We start from the raw sequence: 18,513 nt of genomic DNA, 5'->3' as shown, positions 1-18,513 counted from the left end.
GGGAATATTTTCACCCTGTTTCTCTTATCTATGTTTTCTATACCTCTATATTTATTTTTCCATTTTGCAGATTAGTTTTCTAAAGCTGATTCACTGCTGTCAAATTTTTATTTATATTTCCTAGGGGCCAGCCCAATTCAAAATTTCCAGAAAAGTGTCTTCAACTGCCCTAGAATTGATTGGGCACCCTCTTGTGTGCCAATCAAATGTAGCAGGTGATGAGGAATTGGGGGAATCATACAGGTCAACCCTTCTATGGAAGAAGTTAGAGGATGAACCAAATTATGTGTCCTACAGAGTAAAAGGCAGGAGAGAAGTAACAGTAGGCAGAAAGAATGGAAAAGACTCCATATAAGGAAACATCAAAAATAAAAGATTGAAAAAGAAGCCTCCATGTTATAACAGCTAACTTAGATTATATCACTATTTTTATCCTTCAATCATCTCAGTTTTTTCAAATTAATCTATTGAAATTTTTTGTGATTTTTGTTTCAAAGAATTCATCCTGGAAATTCTACTCTATTAAAAAAGGAGCAAGTGGGTACAGTCTAATGATGGATTGCTCTGGTTGCTTGGCCTAATATTGACATTAGTTTGACAATTGAAATGAAGATCACTTGTTATTTTCACTTCTCCTATTTCCAAATTTTAATTTCAGAAATACATTGATTTCTAAGGTCATCTTGGGAGGAACAAAGGTGATCTGAAAATTTAAGTATTTTAGATTAAGAGACCAAATAATATCTGCCTATCTTGATGCAACTTCTGGATTGAGTAAATAAAGATATATTTGAGCTCATAATGTAATGGGCTTCCCTTGTGGCCCAGGTGGTAAAGAATCCTCCTGCAACGCGGGAGACCTGGGTATCCCTAGGTTGAGAAGATCCCCTGGAGAAGGGAAAGGCTACGCACTTCAGTATTCTGGCCTGGAGAATTCCATGGACTGTACAGTCCATGGCGTCTCAAACAGTGGGACACGACTGAGCGACTTTTACTTCATTTCATAATGTAATAGAAGAGGATGATCTAATATTAGTAATACACTAGAAATCAGGAAAGAAAATATTCATGGGGAAGGAGACCATATTTGCTCATTTACTTTTTCCTCAGTCATTTCTCATTTGCTGCCATGCCATGAATTTGAGCAGTGACAGTGAAAGTTGTTCAGTTGTGCCCAACTCTGCAATCTCATGAACTGTATAGTCCATGGAATTCTCCAGGCCAGAATACTGGAGTGGGTAGCCTTTCCCATCCCCAGGGGATCGTCCCAACCCAGGGATCAAACCCAGGTCTTCCTCATTGCAGGCAGATTCTTTACCAGCTGAGCCACAAGGTGTACATGTAAAATCTTGGAAAGGGTAGTTTATGTAGCATCAATAACAAAGATAGAAAAATAATCTTCTTGGTAGTAGTAGAACCAGCAGACAGCATTTACTAAATTCTTATATTTACAGTTTGACTTTAAACACTTTATCTATCTTAATTCATTTATTACTCATTTGGTGTTATGTAGGCTTCCCAGATGGCACTAGTGGTAAAGAACCTGCCAGCTACATAGGATTGATCCCTGGGGTAAGGAAGATCCCTTGGAGGAGGAAATGGCAGTCTACTTCAGCATTCTTGCCTGGAGAATCCTATGGACAGAGAGGAGCCTGGCAGGCAACAGTCCATTGAGTTGCAAAGAGTTGGACATAACTGAAGTGACTTAGAAGGCAGGCATGTGTTCAGTTCAGTTCAGTTCAGTTCAGTCGCTCAGTCGTGTCCGACTCTTGGTGACCCCATGAATCCCAGCATGCCAGGCCTCCCTGTCCATCACCATCTCCCGGAGTTCACTCAGACTCATATCCATCAAGTCCGTGATGCCATCCAGCCATCTCATCCTCTGTCGTCCCCTTCTCCTCCTGCCCACAATCCCTCCCAGCATGAGAGCTTTTTCCAATGAGTCAACGCTTTTCATGAGGTGGCCAAAGTACTGGAGTTTCAGCTTTAGCATTATTCCTTCCAAAGAAATCCCAGGGTTGATCTCCTTCAGAATGGACTGGTTGGATCTCTTTGCAGTCCAAGGGACTCTCAAAGGTCTTCGCCAACACCACAGTTCGAAAGCAGCAATTCTTTGGTGCTCAGCCTGCTTCACAGTCCAACTCTCACATCCATACATGACCACTGGAAAAACCATATCCTTGACTAGATGGACCTTAGTCGGCAAAGTAATGGCTCTGCTTTTCAATATGCTATCTAGGTTGGTCATAACTTTTCTTCCAAGGAGTAAGTGTCTTTTAATTTCATGGCTGCAATCACCATCTGCAGTGATTTTGGAGCCCCAAAAAATACAGTCTGACACTGTTTCCGCTGTTTCCCTATCTATTTCCCATGGAGTGATGGGACCGGATGCCATGATCTTAGTTTTCTGAATGTTGAGCTTTAAGCCAACTTTTTCCCTCTCCTCTTTCACTTTCATCAAGAGGCTTTTTAGCTCCTCTTCACTTTCTGCCATAAGGGTGGTGTCATCTGCATATCTGAGGTGATTGATATTTCTCCTGGCGATCTTGATTCCAGCTTGTGCTTCTTCCAGTCCAGCGTTTCTCATGATGTACTCTGCATATAAGTTAAATAAACAGGGTGACAATATACAGCCTTGACGTACTCCTTTTCCTCTTTGGAACCAGTCTGTTGTTCCATGTCCAGTTCTAACTGTTGCTTCATGACCTGCATACAGATTTCTTAAGAGGCAGGTTAGGTGGTCTGGTATTTCCATCTCTTTCAGAATTTTCCACAGTTTATTGTGATCCACACAGTCAAAGGCTTTGGCATAGTCAATAAAGCAGAAATAGATGTTTTTCTGGAACTCTCTTGCTTTTTCCATGATCCAGCGGATGTTGGCAATTTGATCTCTGGTTCGTCTGCCTTTTCTAAAACCAGCTTGAACGTCAGGGAGTTCACGGTTCACGTATTGCTGAAGCCTGGCTTGGAGAATTTCGAGCATTACTTTACTAGCATGTGAGATGACTGCAATTGTATGGTAGTTTGAGCATTCTTTGGCATTGCCTTTCTTTGGGATTGGAATGAAAACTGACCTGTTTGAGTCCTGTGGCCACTGCTGAGTTTTCCCAATTTGCTGGCATATTGAGTGCAGCACTTTCACAGCATCATCTTTCAGGATTTGAAACAGCTCAATTGGAATTCCATCACCTCCACTAGCTTTAGGAGAAGGTAATGGCACCCCACTCCAGTACTCTTGCCTGGAAAATCCCATGGACGGAGGAGCCTGGTAGGCTGCAGTCCATGGGGTCACTGAGAGTTGGACATGACTCAGTGACTTCACTTTCACTTTTCACTTTCATGCATTGGAGAAGGAAATGGCAACCCACTCCAGTGTTCTTGCCTGGAGAATCCCAGGGATGGGGGAGCCAGGTGGGCTGCCGTCTATGGGGTCGCATGGAGTTGGACACGGCTGAAGTGACACAGCAGCAGCAGCAGCAGCAGCAGCAGCCACTAACTTTGTTCGTAGTGATGCTTTCTAAAGCCCACTTGACTTCACATTCCAAGATGTCTGGTTCTAGATTAGTGATCACATCATCATGACTATCTGGGTCATGAAGATCTTTTTTGTACAGTTCTTCCATTTATTATTGCCACCTCTTCTTAATATCTTCTGCTTCTGTTAGGTCCATACCATTTCTGTCCTTTATGGAGCCCATCTTTGCATGAAATGTTCCCTTGGTATCTCTAATTTTCTTGAAGAGATCTCTAGTCTGTCCCAATCTGTTGTTTTCCTCTATTTCTTTGCATTGATCACTGAAGAAGGCTTTCTTATCCCTTCTTGCTATTCTTTGGAACTCTGCATTTAGATGCCTATATCTTTCCTTTTCTCCTTTCCTTTTCGCCTCTCTTCTTTTCACAGCTATTTGTAAGGCCTCCCCAGACAGCCATTTTGCTTTTTTGCATTTCTTTTCCATGGGGATGGTCTTGATCCCTGTCTGCTACACAGTGTCACGAACCTCATTCCATAGTTCATCAGGCACTCTATCTATCAGATCTAGGCCCTTAAATCTACTTCTCACTTCCATTGTATAATCATAAGGGATTTGATTTAGGTCATACCTGAATAGTCTAGTGGTTTTCCCTACTTTCTTCAATTTAAGTCTGAATTTGGTAATAAGGAGTTCCTGATATGAGCCACAGTCAGCTCCTGGTCTTGTCTTTGTTGACTGTATACAGCTTCTCCATCTTTGGCTGCAAAGAATATAATCAATCTGATTTCAGTGTTGACCATCTGGTGATGTCCATGTGTAGAGTCTTCTCTTGTGTTGTTGGAAGAGGGTGTTTGCTATGACCAGTGCATTTTCTTGGCAAAACTCTATTAGTCTTTGCCCTGCTTCATTCCACATTCCAAGGCCAAATTTGCCTGTTACTCCAGGTGTTTCTTGACTTCCTACTTTTGCATTCCAGTCCCCTATAATGAAAAGGACATCTCTTTTGGGTGTTAGTTCTAAAAGGTCTTGTAGGTCTTCATAAAACCGTTCTACTTCAGCTTCTTCAGCATTACTGGTTGGGGCATAGACTTGGATTACTGTGATATTGAATGGTTTGCCTTGGAGCTGAACAGAGATCATTCTGTCATTTTTGAGATTGCATCCAAGCACTGCATTTCGGACTCTTTTGTTGACCATGATGGCTACTCCCTTTCTTCTGAGGGATTCCTGCCCGCAGTAGTAGATATAATGGTCATCTGAGTTAAATTCACCCATGGGGAAGACAGCAAAAAGTAAAAAGAGTCACTCCATTTATACTTCACAATTTGTTCCTTTTTTCACCTTGAAATAAGGTATACTTTACATTCAGTAAAATACACCCTTTTAAGTGCGTAGCTCTATAAGTTGTCACAATTGGGTAATCACAAATCAAGATTTAGGACTGTTGCATCATCCAATAAGATTATCCCACCAGTAGTCAACTCTTGTCTCCTGGTCCCTGGAAACCACAGATCTGTTCTCTGTTCCTATTGTTTTGTTTATTCCAGAGCATATAAATGGAATCATCAAATAGGTAGCCTTTTGAGCCTGGCTACTTTCACTTAGCATAATTCATTTGAGATTTATCTGTTATAGTTTCTTTCATTTTCTTACTGGCTATTATTCCACTGTATAGATGTACCTTACTTTATTTTTTTGCAGGGCATTTGGAGTTTTTTAGTTTTTGGCAATTATTAATAAAGCTACTATAGGCATTCTCATATAGATTCTTGTGTGAATACAAATTTTTGTTGCATTTGACTATTACCAGATAGTAGGATTAGTGTGTTATATGATAAGTATAAGTTTCACTTTATAAGAAATTATCAAACTATTTGCAAAGTAATTATATTATTTTTTACTTTCATCACCCGGTTACCTGGAGCCATGCCAGCACTTAGTATATGTAAGTGTATTTGAACACATGTATACATATGTGTTGGAGAAGGCAATGGCACCCCACTCCAGTACTCTTGCCTGGAAAATCCTGCGGACAGAGGAGCCTGGTAGGCTGCAGTCCATGGGATCGCTCAGTCAGACACGACTGAGTGACTTCACTTTGACTTTTCACTTTGATGCATTGGAGAAGGAAATGGCAACCCACTCCAGTATTCTTGCCTAGAGAATCCCAGGGATGGGGGAGCCTGGTGGCCTGCCATCTAAGGGGTCGCACAGAGTCGGACACAACTGAAGTGACTTAGCAGCAGCAGCAGCAGCATACATATGTGTGCATGCATGCTCAGTCACTTCAGTTGTGTCTGACTCTCTGCAACACTGTAGATTGTAGCCTACCAGGCTCCTCTGTCCATGGGATTTTCCTAGCAAGAATACTGAGTGTGTTGCCATGCTCTCCTCTAGGGGATCTTCCCCACCCAGGGATTTAACTCGAGTCTCCTGCATCTCCTGCATTGTCGGCAGATTCTTTACCACTGAGTCACCAGGGAAACCCATACATATGTGTATATTTATATAGTATGTATATATATTTATATACATTTTAATATGTATCAATACATATGTATTTTGCTTTAGCCATTCTAATAGGTGTATCAGTTCAGTTCAGTCGCTCAGTTGTGTCCAACTCTTTGCGGACATAGGTGTATCAGTTCAGTTCAGTTCAGTTCAGTCACTCAGTCATGTCTGACTCTTTGCGACCCCATGAATCTCAGCTCGCCAGGCCTCCCTGTCCATCACCAACTCCCGGAGTTCACTCAGACTCACGTCCATCGAGTCAGTGATGCCATCCAGCCATCTCATCCTCTGTCGTGCCCTTCTCCTGCCCCCAATCCCTCCCAGCATGAGAGTCTTTTCCAATGAGTCAATTCTTTGCATGAGGTGGCCAAAGTACTGGAGTTTCAGCTTTAGCATCAGTCCTTCCAAAGAAATCCCAGGGCTGATCTCCTTCAGAATGGACTGGTTGGATCTCCTTGCAGTCCAAGGGACTCTGAAGAGTCTTCTCCAACACCACAGTTCAAAAGCATCAATTCTTCAGTGCTCACCTTTCTTCACAGTCCAACTCTCACATCCATACCTGACTACTGGAAAAAACATAGCCTTGACTAGATGGACCTTTGTTGACAAAGTAATGTTTCTGCTTTTGAATATGCTATCTAGGTTGGTCATAACTTTTCTTCCAAGGAGTAAGCGTCTTTTAATTTCATGGCTGCAATCACCATCTGTAGTGATTTTGGAGCCCAAAAAAATAAAGTCTGGCACTGTTTCCACTGTTTCCCCATCTATTTCTCATGAAGTGATGGGACCAGATGCCATGATCTTCGTTTTCTGAATGTTGAGTTTTAAGCCAACTTTTTCACTCTCCTCTTTCACTTTCATCAAGAGGCTTTTTAGTTCCTCTTCACTTTCTGCCATAAGAGTGGTGTTATTGGTGTTTCTCCCAGAAATCTTGATTCCAGCTTGTGCTTCCTAAAAGGCAGAGGAACCAGAGATCAAATTGCCAACATCTGCTGGTTCATGGAAAAAGCAAGAAAGTTCCAGAAAAACATCTATTTCTGCTTTATTGACTATGCCAAAGCCTTTGACTATGCGGATCACAACAAACTGTGGAAAATTCTGAGAGATATGGGAATACCAGACCACCTGAACTGTCTCTTGAGAAATCTGTACGCAGGTCATGAAGCAACAGTTAGAACTGGACATGAAACAACAGACTGGTTCCAAATCGGGAAAGGAGTACATCAAGGCTATACATTGTTACCCTGCTTATTTAACTTATATGCAGAATACATCATGAGAAACACTGGGCTGGCTGAGGCACAAGCTGGAATCAAAATTGCTGGGAGAAATATCAATAACCTCAGATATGCAGATGACACCACCCTTATGGCAGAGAGTGAGGAACTAAAGAGCCTCTTGATGAAAGTGAAAGAGGAGAGTGAAAAAGTTGGCTTAAAGCTCAACATTCAGAAAACGAAGATCATGGCATCCGGTCCCATCACTTCATGGCAAATAGATGAGGAAACAATGGAAACAGTGACTGACTTTATTCTGGGGGGCTCCAAAATCACTGCAGATGGTAACTGCAGCCATGAAATTAAAAGATGCTTGTTCCTTGGAAGAAAAGTTATAACCAACCTAGACATCATATTAAAAAGCAGAGGCATTACTTTGCCAACAATGGTCCATCTAGTCACAGCTATGGTTATTCCAGTAGTCATGTATGGATGTGAGAGTTGGACTGTGAAGAAAGCTGAGCGCTGAAGAATTGATGCTTTTGAACTGTGGTACTGGAGAAGACCTTGAGAGTCACTTGGACTGCAAGGAGATCCAACCAGTCCATCTTAAAGGAAATCAGTCCTGAATATTCATTGGAAGGACTGATGCTGAAGCTGAAAATCCAGTACTTTGGTCACCTGATTTGAAGAACTGACTCATTTGAAAAGACCCTGCTACTGGGAAAGATTGAGGGCAGGAGGAGAAGGGGACGACAGAGGATGAGATGGTTGGGTGGCATCACCAATTCAATGCACATGAGTTTGAGTAAACTCTGGGAGTTGGTGATGGACAGGGAAGCCTGTCATGCTGCAGTCCATGGGGTCACAAAGAGTTGGACACGACTGAGCAACTGAACTGATTGATAATATATAAATATACAAATGTAACATGACCTTATATTTTGGAACTTTGTTAAATTTACTTATTAATTCAAGTAGCCTTTTGTATGGGGCTTCCCAGGCAGTGCTAGTGGTAAAGAGCCCACCTGCCAATGCAGGAGACGAGAGACACTGGTTCAATCCCTGAATCAGGAAGATCCTCTGGAGGAGGGCATGGGAACCCACTCTAGCATTCTTGCCTGGAGAATCCGATGGACAGAGGATCCTGATGATCCATAGTGTTGCAAAAATCAGACACAAGTGAAGTGACTTAGCACACATGCACAGCCTTTTATACTCTTTGGGATTTTCTACATGGATAATCATCCATCTAGAAATAGAGATAACTTCCTTTCTTCCATTCTAATATGTATTCATTTTATTTATTTACATATTTATTTTCTTATGTACTTACTTACTTCTTTATTTTTGCCTTATTGTATTGGTGGGAACTCCAGTACAATGTTAAGTAGGAATGGTGAGAGAGGATATCGTTGCCTTGTTTACAACTTTGGGAGATTATTCAACCTTTCCTCATTAGGTTAAGGTGTTGTTATATGTAGGTATTTTGTAGATGTCCTTTATTAGGCTAAGGAAGTTCCCTTCTATTCCTAAGTTGCTGAGTTCATGAATTGGTGTTGAATTTTGTTAAATTCTCTTTTTGAATCTATTGAGATGATTATAAGGATTTTTTCCTTTCATCTCTTGATATGGAGGATTCCATTGATTTATGTTGAATTCTGAACCAGCCTTGCATTACTAAGATAAACAACTCTTAGTTGTGATGCATTATCCTTTTTGTGTATTGCTGGAATCATTTGGCTAGTGGGTTCTTGGAATTATCAATCTGGAGTCTTATTTTCTTGTAATATTTTTATTTTGTTTTGGTATCTGGTAATGCTTTTTCACATGAGTTGCTCAGCTGTTTAGGATCGTGGGGCTGATGAACATTGGGGGAGGTGCTCAGCTTTAAGTTGAAAACCAAGGGTGCACAGAACTTTAGGAGGAGTCAAGGAAGCCCAGCACAGGTGATACCAGTCTTGAGTTCTCACTGAGCTTCAGGAACTTTAGAATTTCATTGCCTTGGGGAACCTTGCATGAGTCCCACAGGATCCTGTTGGCTCTTGAGCCCCAGATATGGAACCCAGAACACATGGGCTCAGACACCAAATCTCCAGTCCTCTGTTCCCGATGACTTCAATAATGTTTTTGACCAGAAAGCTGGTGACATTACCAGAAAACCCAAGCTCTTGGTGGGTAGGAAAATGTTCGCCAAGGTGAACATGGTTTCCCAGCCACATCACTTCTTTCGTTTCGAAGGTATTTTCACTTGGATTTCTGAGTTGAAATGTTGTCTACTAAGGAGTTTCAGGAGGGCTTGTGTAAGGGTCTGATAATATTGCATTCCTCTAGACAAAAGAACTTATCTAGATCATTTTTATCACACTGGAATCCGTCTTCTAGGAAGCTTTTACTAGAACCTTGTTTCCATTTCTTGATTTTCTTTTTAATAATCATCTTTTGGTCTGAATCACAGAGTTACAAAAAAAAAAAAAGAAACATTTTTATCCAGAAACCTGTGCAGAAAGATGGGCTTCTGAGTTTTATGGTAGCCTCTTTGTTGGACAGTGTTTATGAGTAAGGACTAATTTTATTGTTTCTGGGTCTGACAGCAGTTCTGGGACCAGCAAGGAGCTCTTTGTCCATATTCCTCCCTGGTAGGATTTGGCTCTGCTTGCCAGGTGGGGTCATCTCTAGAACTTTAAGGGTGAAATATTGCTGATTCCCATGGAAGACATTTGGCAAATGCTGACAAGGGTGTTAGAAATTTTACCTTGCATTGAAACATTCTGTTAAATAAAGGAGTTTTGGGGGTCTTTAACTGTACAATTGCTAGAATGAAAATGATTTATGTGGTGATATTGGGACTGAGTTCTTGGTTTTGGGGGTCTGCTTTTCAAGTGGGTGAGTTCAAGTGGAAAAACAATGAGCTTCATTCTAGGAAATACAGCACAGAAGCTTCCTTGAAAGGGAGTTCTGGTTTAATCGCCAAAATGAAACACAGGAGGGCACTACCAGAATCTCACAGGTGTTTGATTTGCTTGTTGTGATTTTTGAAATCCTGACTGGTAAGTATCTGGTCAAAAAGTAAATTTACAGGCTTTCTAAAAAGGGAGATATATAAATAAATATGAGTTGACCAGAGTTCCCCCCTATATTATGTAAGAATTTTTATATGAAAGTGAAAGTTGCTCAGTTGTGTCTGACTCTTTGCAACCCCATAGACTAGCCTGCCAGGCTCCTCTGTCTACGGAATTCTCCAGGCAAGAATACTGGAGCTGGTTGCTGTTCCCTTCTCCAGGGGATCTTTCCAGTCCAGAGATCAAACCGAGGTCTCTCCCGTTGCTGGCAGATTCTTTACCATCTGAGCTACTAGGGAAGCCCCTTAAATGTTTGGGATTCACCACCAGTGGAGATTTCTGGGTGTGAAGTTTTCTTTGTGTGAAGATTTTAACTACACATTCAATTTCCTTAATAGACATGGAAGTACTCAAAGTTTCTATTTATTCTGAAGTGAGTTTCAGCAGTTTGTATCTTTTAAGAAACTTGTTCATTTCATCTAGGTTGTTGAATTTATAACATAAAAGTTTTTGTGATGTTCTTTCATTAACCATAAAGAATCTGTAGTGATGTGCCATATTTCATCTCTAATATGAGTAATTTACATCTTTATTTCCTTCTTGATTCAGTTCAGTTCAGTCGCTCAGTCATGTCCGACTCTTTGCGACCCCATGAATCACAGCACACCAGGCCTCCCTGTCCATCACCAACTCCCGGAGTTCACTCAGACTCACGTCCATCGAGTCAGTGATGCCATCCAGCCATCTCATCCTCTGTTGTCCTCTTCTCCTGCCCCCAATACCCCCAGCATGAGAGTCTTTTCCAATGAGTCAACTCTTCGCATGAGGTGGCCAAAGTACTGGAGTTTCAGCTTTAGCATCAGTCCTTCCAAAGAAATCCCAGGGCTGATCTCCTTCAGAATGGACTGGTTGGATCTCCTTGCAGTCCAAGGGACTCTCAAGAGTCTTCTCCAACACCACAGTTCAAAAGCAGCAATTCTTCAGTGCTCAGCCTTCTTCACAGTCCAACTCTCACATCCATACATGACCACAGGAAAAACCATAGCCTTGACTAGACGGACCTTAGTCAGCAAAATGATGTCTCTGCTTTTGAATATGCTATCTACGTTGGTCATAACTTTTCTTCCAAGGAGTAAGCGTCTTTTAATTTCATGGCTGCAGTCACCATCTGCAGTGATTTTGGAGCCCAAGAAAATAAAATCTGACACTGTTTCCACTGTTTCCCCATCTATTTCCCATGAAGTGATGGGACCAGATGCCATGATCTTCGTTTTCTGAATGTTGAGCTTTAAGCCAACTTTTTCACTCTCCTCTTTCACTTTCATCAAGAGGCTTTTTAGCTCCTCTTCACTTTCTGCCATAAGGGTGGTGTCATCTGCATATCTGAGGTGATTGATATTTCTCCCAGTGATCTTGATTCCAGCTTGTGTTTCTTCCAGTCCAGCGTTTCTCATGATGTACTCTGCATGTAAGTTAAATAAGCAGGGTGACAATACACAGCCTTGACGTACTCCTTTTCCTATTTGGAACCAGTCTGTTGTTCCATGTCCAGTTCTAACTGTTGCTTCCTGACCTGCATACAGATTTCTCAAGAGGCAGGTCAGGTGGTCTGGTATTCCCATATCCCTCAGAATTTTCCACAGTTTATTGTGACCCACACAAAGGCTTTGGCATAGTCAATAAAGCAGAAATAGATGTTTTTCTGGAACTCTCTTGCTTTTTCCATGATCCACCGTATGTTGGCAATTTGATCTCTGTTTCCTCTACCTTTTCTAAAACCAGCTTGAGCATCAGGGAGTTCATGGTTCACGTATTGCTGAAGCCTGTCTTGGAGAATTTTGGGCATTACTAGCGTGTGAGATGAGTGCAATTGTGCGGTAGTTTGAGCCTTCTTGATTAGTCTGGTAGAAATTCATCAATTTTATTGATCCTTTCAAAGAAGCATCTTTAGATTTCATTGATATTGGCTATTGTTTTTCTATTCTTCATGTCATTGATTTTACTCTTTATATCATCCTTCTACTTCCTTTACGTTTTATTTGCTGCTTTTTTCCATAATTTCTTACATTGGGAACCTTTAGATCAGGGGTTGACAAACTACAGTTTCCAGGCCAAATCTGGTCTGCTGCCTGCTTTGTAAATTAGCTTTACTGGAACACAGCCATGCTCATTTATTTATGTTTTCTATAGCTGCTTGTGTGCTACCATGGCAGAGTTGAAGTGTTGAGACAGAGACCATATGGCCCACAAAGACCTAAATATTTACTCTTTGACACTTTATAAGGCTGTTACTACTGCTTCAGATAACTGATTTGAGATCTTTCTTTTTTAATATAAATATTTTACTACTATATATTTCTCTTCAGCATTGCTTTTTCTGCATCTCATAAATTTTTGTATGTTGTGTTTTCATTTTCTTTTAATTCAAAATATTTTTTAATTCTCCATGTCACTTTCTCCTTGACATGTGTTATTTAGAAATCTGTTGTACAATGTCCATATATCTGGGAATGTTCCAAATATCTTTCTGTTACTGATTCTTCTCGATTGACTCTAATATGTTCTGAGAATATATTTTGTTTGATCATTCGGTGAATCTTCTCTGTGCACTTGAAAAAAAAACTACTATTAAAAAGTTCTTTTTTAATAGAATGTTCTATTAAAGTTGATTGGATCAGTTGGTTGATAGTGTTATTCAGCTTTTCTATATCCTCACTGATTTTGTCAGTTACTGAAAGAGGAGTGCTGAAGGAATCAGCTACATTTGTGTGGGTTTATTTCTCCTTTCAATTTTATTAGGTTTTTTTGCCCAACCAGAGATTGAACTCAACTGGCTCCCTCAGCAGCGAAACAGTCCTATCCACTGGACAACCAGGGAACTCCTGATATGCTAAATATTTTAATTACCCATGGTCTGCTTTCAAAAAGTATTACACAACTTCACTTGAAGTATCACAATTTGCTTCTTAGCAAGTTACAACAGCTCTCAAGAAAAATTATAATCTAAAATATTTTTCTCTGGGTTCATTACTCTGTTGATAAGAACACTTCATAATTCTTCTGTGCTTATTTTATCATCAAAATGTTTATAGTAAAACATATATAAGTGCAATCAAAATGATAGGGAAATGAAAGGTAATTGTTGTTAGTAATGTTCATATGGGTCTTCCCTGGTGGCTCAGATGGTAAAGAATCTGCCCATCATGCAGGAGATCCAGGTTCAAATAGTCTTAAATTTCACCAACATGACGTACAAAAAAAACTAACTAATTGCTTGCCTTTTGTTTTCAGATACTGCAGCTGTAGAAGAATGGTTAGTAAGAATCACTTTACAATATGGATTAAATATTTATACCACTGAAGGAACACTACTGGATACTGTTCGAGGTAAATGCCAGGAGGTAAAAGTAAAGCAAAAGTTGTATTATTCTTTCAACAAATTTTGTAAACTATAGTATGCTGTACTCTGCTAAGTGCTAGAGATAGTTAAGAAATAATCATGACTCTTCAAGGGCTCACAATCTGATGAGGCAAAGATTTAAATATACATGGGTAATTTTTAATAAAGGTCTGCAAAATGTGGTTGCCATGCCCTTCTCCAGGGGATCTTCCCAACCCAGGCATTGAACCCACATCTCCCACATTGCAGGCAGATTCTTTACCATCTAAGCCAACAGGGAAGCCCAAGAATACTGGAATCGGTAGTTTATCTCCTCTCCAGGGTATCTTCCCGATCCAGGAATCAAACTGGGGTCTCATGCATTGCAGGCAGATTCTTTACCATCTGAGCTACCAGGGAAGCCAATCCCAAAGAAGGGCAATGCCAAAGAATGTTCAAACTACCACACAATTGTATTCATTTCACATGCTAGCAAAGTAATGCTCAAAATCCTTCAAGCTAGACTTCAACAGTATGTGAACTGAGAAGTTCCAGGTGTACAAGCTGGATTTAGAAAAGGCAGAGAAACCAGAGATCAAATTGCCAACATTTATTGGATCATAGAAAAAGCTAGAGAATTCCAGAAAAACATCCACTTCTGCTTCATTGATTCTGCTAAAGCCTTTGACTGTGTAGATTGTGACAAACTGTGGAAAATTCTTTAAGAGATGAGAATACCAGACCACCTTACCTGCCTCCTGAAAAATCTGTATGCAGATCAAGAAGCAACAGTTAGAACCAGACACGGAACAACAGACTGGGTCCAAATTGGGAAAAGAGTGTGTCAAGGCTGTATATTGTCACCCTGCTTATTTAACTTACATGCAGAGTGCATCATGAGAAATGCCAGGCTGGATGAATCACAAACTAGAATCAAGATTTCCAGGAGAAATATCAATAACCTCAGATACACAGATGACACCACCCTTAGGGCAGAAAGCAAAGAGGAATTAAACAGCTGCTTGATGAAGGTGGAAGAGGAGAGTGAAAAAGCTGGCTTAAAATTCAATGTTGAAAAAAAATGAAGATCATGGCATCCGGTCCCACCACTTCATGGCAAATAGATGGGGAAAGAGTGGAAACACTGGCTGACCTTATTTTTTGGTGCTCCAAAATCACTGCAGATGGTTACTGCAGCCATGAAATTAAAAGACGCTTGCTGCTTGGAAGAAAAGCAATGACAAACCTAGACAGTGTCATTAAAAAGCAGAGACATTACTTTGCCAACAAAGGTCCATCTAGTCAAAGCTATGGTTTTTCCAGTAGTCACTTATGGATGTGAGATCTGGACAATAAGAAAGGCTGAGCACTGAAGCATTGATGCCTTTGAACTGTGGTGCTGGAGAAGACTCTTGAGAGTCCCTTGGACAGGAAGGAGATCAAATCAGTAAACCCTAAAGGAAATCAACCCTGGGTATTCATTGGAAGGACTGATGCTGAAGCTCCAATACTTTGGCCACCTAATGTGAAGGGCTGACTCCTTGGAGAAGACCCTAATCTTGGGGAAGATTGAAGGCAGGAGGAGAAGGGGACAACAGAGGATGAGATGGTTGGATGGCATCACTGACTCAATGGACATGAGTTTGAGCAAGCTCTGGGAGTAGGTGATGGACAGAGAAGCCATCACCTAATCACTACAGAAGAAGTGCACTGCAGTCCATGGGGTCACAAAGAATTGGACACAATTGAGCAACTGAACAACAACAAAAGAGTGGTATAGAAATATGGAATTATATTTTTTTATAGCTATATTGGGGGTATCATAAAAAATGGTTTTATAAAGTTAGTTTTTGCATCTTCTGTAGAGATATTATAGAAGGTAGTATTTATTGGATCACACTATATGAGAACCATCAAGCAAAAGGTTTTGTTCAGTGTTAGTAAGAACACTTGTATTTTTTCATTAACAAATTGGTTGTTTTAAGTTTATGAACGCTGAGGAATATAACTGATTAGGCTTTTCTTTTTCACTTGTCTGATTGATTGCCCAATCTTTTGGATCACCTATAGTGCATTTTAGTCATGTATGGATGTGAAAGTTGGACTGTAAAGAAAGTTGAGCACTGAAGAATTGATGCTTTTGAATTGTGGTATTGGAGAAGACTCTTGAGAGTCCCTTGGACTGCAAGGAGATCCAACCAGTCAATCCTAAAGGAAATCAGTCCTGAATATTCATTGGAAGGACTGAAGCTGAAACTCCAATACTTTGGCCATCTGATGCAAAGAACCGACTCATTGGAAAAGACCCTGATGCTGGGAAAGATTGAAGTCAGGAGGAGAAGGGGATGACAGAGGATGAGATGGTTGGATGGCATCACCAACACAGTGGACAAGAGTTTGAGTAGGTTCCAGGAGTTGGTGATGGACACAGAGGCCTGGTGTGCTGCAGTCCATGGGGTCGCAAAGAGTCAGACACAACTGAGCGACTGAACTAAACTGATAGTGCTGTTGTTGTTCAGTCACTAAGTTGTGTCTGACTCTTTGTGACTCTATTGTATATAGGAAAAAACCTCAGTCCTGGATTTTGTATTTATCCTCATTTTCCTCACCTTCCCTTTTCATGTTTGTTCTTTTGCTCCCACTTTGATACAGTGCTATGTAGAATGCAGAGTGAGGGTAAAAGTGTTAGTTGATTAATTGTGTCTGACTCTCTGTGACCCTGTGGACTCTTTGTAGCCCACTAGGCTCCTCTGTCCATGGAATTCTCCAGGCAAGAATACTGGAGTGGGTTGCTATTTCCTACTCCAGGGGATCTTCTTGACCCAGGAAATGAACCCAGGTCTCCTGCATTATAGGCAGATTCTTTACCCTCTGAGCCACCAGGGAAGCCCAGAGTAAAAATAAATAAATATTTCATCTTATGGAAAGAGTCACCTGGGTAGCTTTAAGAAAAGTAATGACAATTCAGGGTCAAGATAAAGCAGGAAGACCCTGAGCTCACCTCCTCCCATAGGCACACCAAAATTACAACTATTTACAGAATAACTATCTATGGAGTGATCAGAAGACTAGCAGAAAAGATTTCCCGCAAGTAAACATTTAAAGAAAGAACCACAAGAAGATGAGTAGGAGCGGGGGTAGAGTCACTGTAGAGCCAAAACCAATACCACGATGTAGGTAACCCACAAATGGGAGGATAATCACAACTGCAGAGGTCTTCCTTAAGGAGCAAGGGGTCCAAACCCCACACAGGGCTCCCTAGACTGATGTACAGGGAAGACAAGCTCCCAGAACATCTGGCTTTGAAGCCCAGTGCAGCTTGTGTGTGGGAGAGCCGGAGAACTGTAGGAAACAGAGACTCTGCTCTTAAAGAACATACACCAAATCTCACACGCTCCTAGCCCCAGTGCAGAGGCAGTAATTGGAAAAGAACCTCAGTCAGACCTACTTAAGATATCAAACTTAACAGATTGTCAACTTTAAATAATCATGTATGAGCAAAGAGGTAATAAATACATACCTATCAATAATTTTACTGTAAATGGACTAAATACTCCAATCAAAAGACAGTGGCTGAATGGATTAAAAGAAAAAAAAACACACACAAGAATTAACATTGCTAAAATGACCATACCACCCAAAGCAATTTACAGATTCAGTGCAATCACTGTCAAAATACCAATGGCATTCTTCACAGAACTAGAACAAATCATCTAGAAATTTGTAGGGAAACACAGAAGACCCTAAATAGCCAAAACAATCTTGAGAAAGAAGAGCAAAGCTAAAGGTATAATGCTCTTTGATTTTAAATTGTACTACAAAGGTATAGTAACTAAAACTGTGGTATTGGCACAAAAATCAGACACATAGATCAGTGAAATGGAAGAGAGCCCAAAAATGAACCCACACTTATATGATTAATGAATCTATGACAAAGGAGGCAAGAAGTACAGTGCAGGGAAAGAAAACTTCTTCAGTACTTAGTTTTGGGAAAACTGGAAAGCTACAGGCAGAAGAATCAAACTGGACTACTTTCTCACACCATATTCAAAAGTAATTCACCCGTGGCAGATTCATGTTGATGTATGGCAAAATACAATATTGTAAAGTAATTAGCCTCCAATTAAAATAAATAAGTTTAAATTAAAAAAAAACACAAAAGTAATTCAAAAATGGACTAATGACTTAAATGTGAGATCTGAAACTATAAAACTCCTAGAGGGAAATGGAGGCAGTACACTCTTGGGTATCAGCTTACAGCAATATTTATTTTGATCTTTCTCTTCACACAAAGGAAACAAACAACAGATGAGACTTCATCAAACTCAAAGGCTTTTGCAGAGTTAAGGAAATTATCAACAAAACAAAAAGGCCACCTACTGAGTGGGAAAGGATATATGCAAACAATATATCAGATAAGAGGCTAACATGCAAAATATACAAAGAACCCATATAAAAACAACCTTATTTTTTAAATGGGCAGAAGAACTAAATAGACATTTTTCCACTGAAGACATGCAGATGGCTGACAGGCACTTGAAAAGATGCTCTGCATCACTAATCATCAGGGAAATGCAAATCAAAAGCACAATGAGCCACTACCTCACCTGTCAGAATGCCTGTTATCAAAAAGTCAACAAATAACAAGTGTTGGTGAGGATGCAGAGAAAAGTACCCTTGTGCACTGTTGGTGGGAATGTAGATTGATGCAGCCACTGTGGAAAATTAGAAGTTCTTAAAGTTTCCAGCTACAGAAAGGAGATTCATCTGTTTGAGGAACTGAGAGGAAGTCAGTGTTGTGGGAGCACGGTGAATGACAGAGTGGTGTGTAATGAGTTTAGACAGATGGGCAGAGGTCACAGCAACGTGTG

The 18,513-nt window shown here is 40.5% G+C and overlaps 1 protein-coding gene across 1 annotated transcript in view; it reads left to right on the top strand.

Moving 5' to 3' along the window:
- The window catches only part of CATSPERB (cation channel sperm associated auxiliary subunit beta), a 136,181-nt gene that overhangs the window by 17,247 nt on the left and 100,421 nt on the right, over positions 1-18,513 (top strand). Inside the window, exon 5 of the mRNA XM_068990985.1 lies at positions 13,555-13,650. Within this exon, the coding sequence (XP_068847086.1) occupies positions 13,555-13,650 (96 nt within the window). The remainder of the gene's footprint in view (positions 1-13,554; positions 13,651-18,513) is intronic.

This window comes from Capricornis sumatraensis, chromosome 19 (assembly GCF_032405125.1).
Source record: "Capricornis sumatraensis isolate serow.1 chromosome 19, serow.2, whole genome shotgun sequence".
In the NCBI taxonomy this organism is placed as follows: domain Eukaryota; kingdom Metazoa; phylum Chordata; class Mammalia; order Artiodactyla; family Bovidae; genus Capricornis; species Capricornis sumatraensis.
The sequence above is the reverse complement of the archived record's forward strand: the minus strand, read 5'-3'. Positions and strand labels throughout refer to the sequence as shown.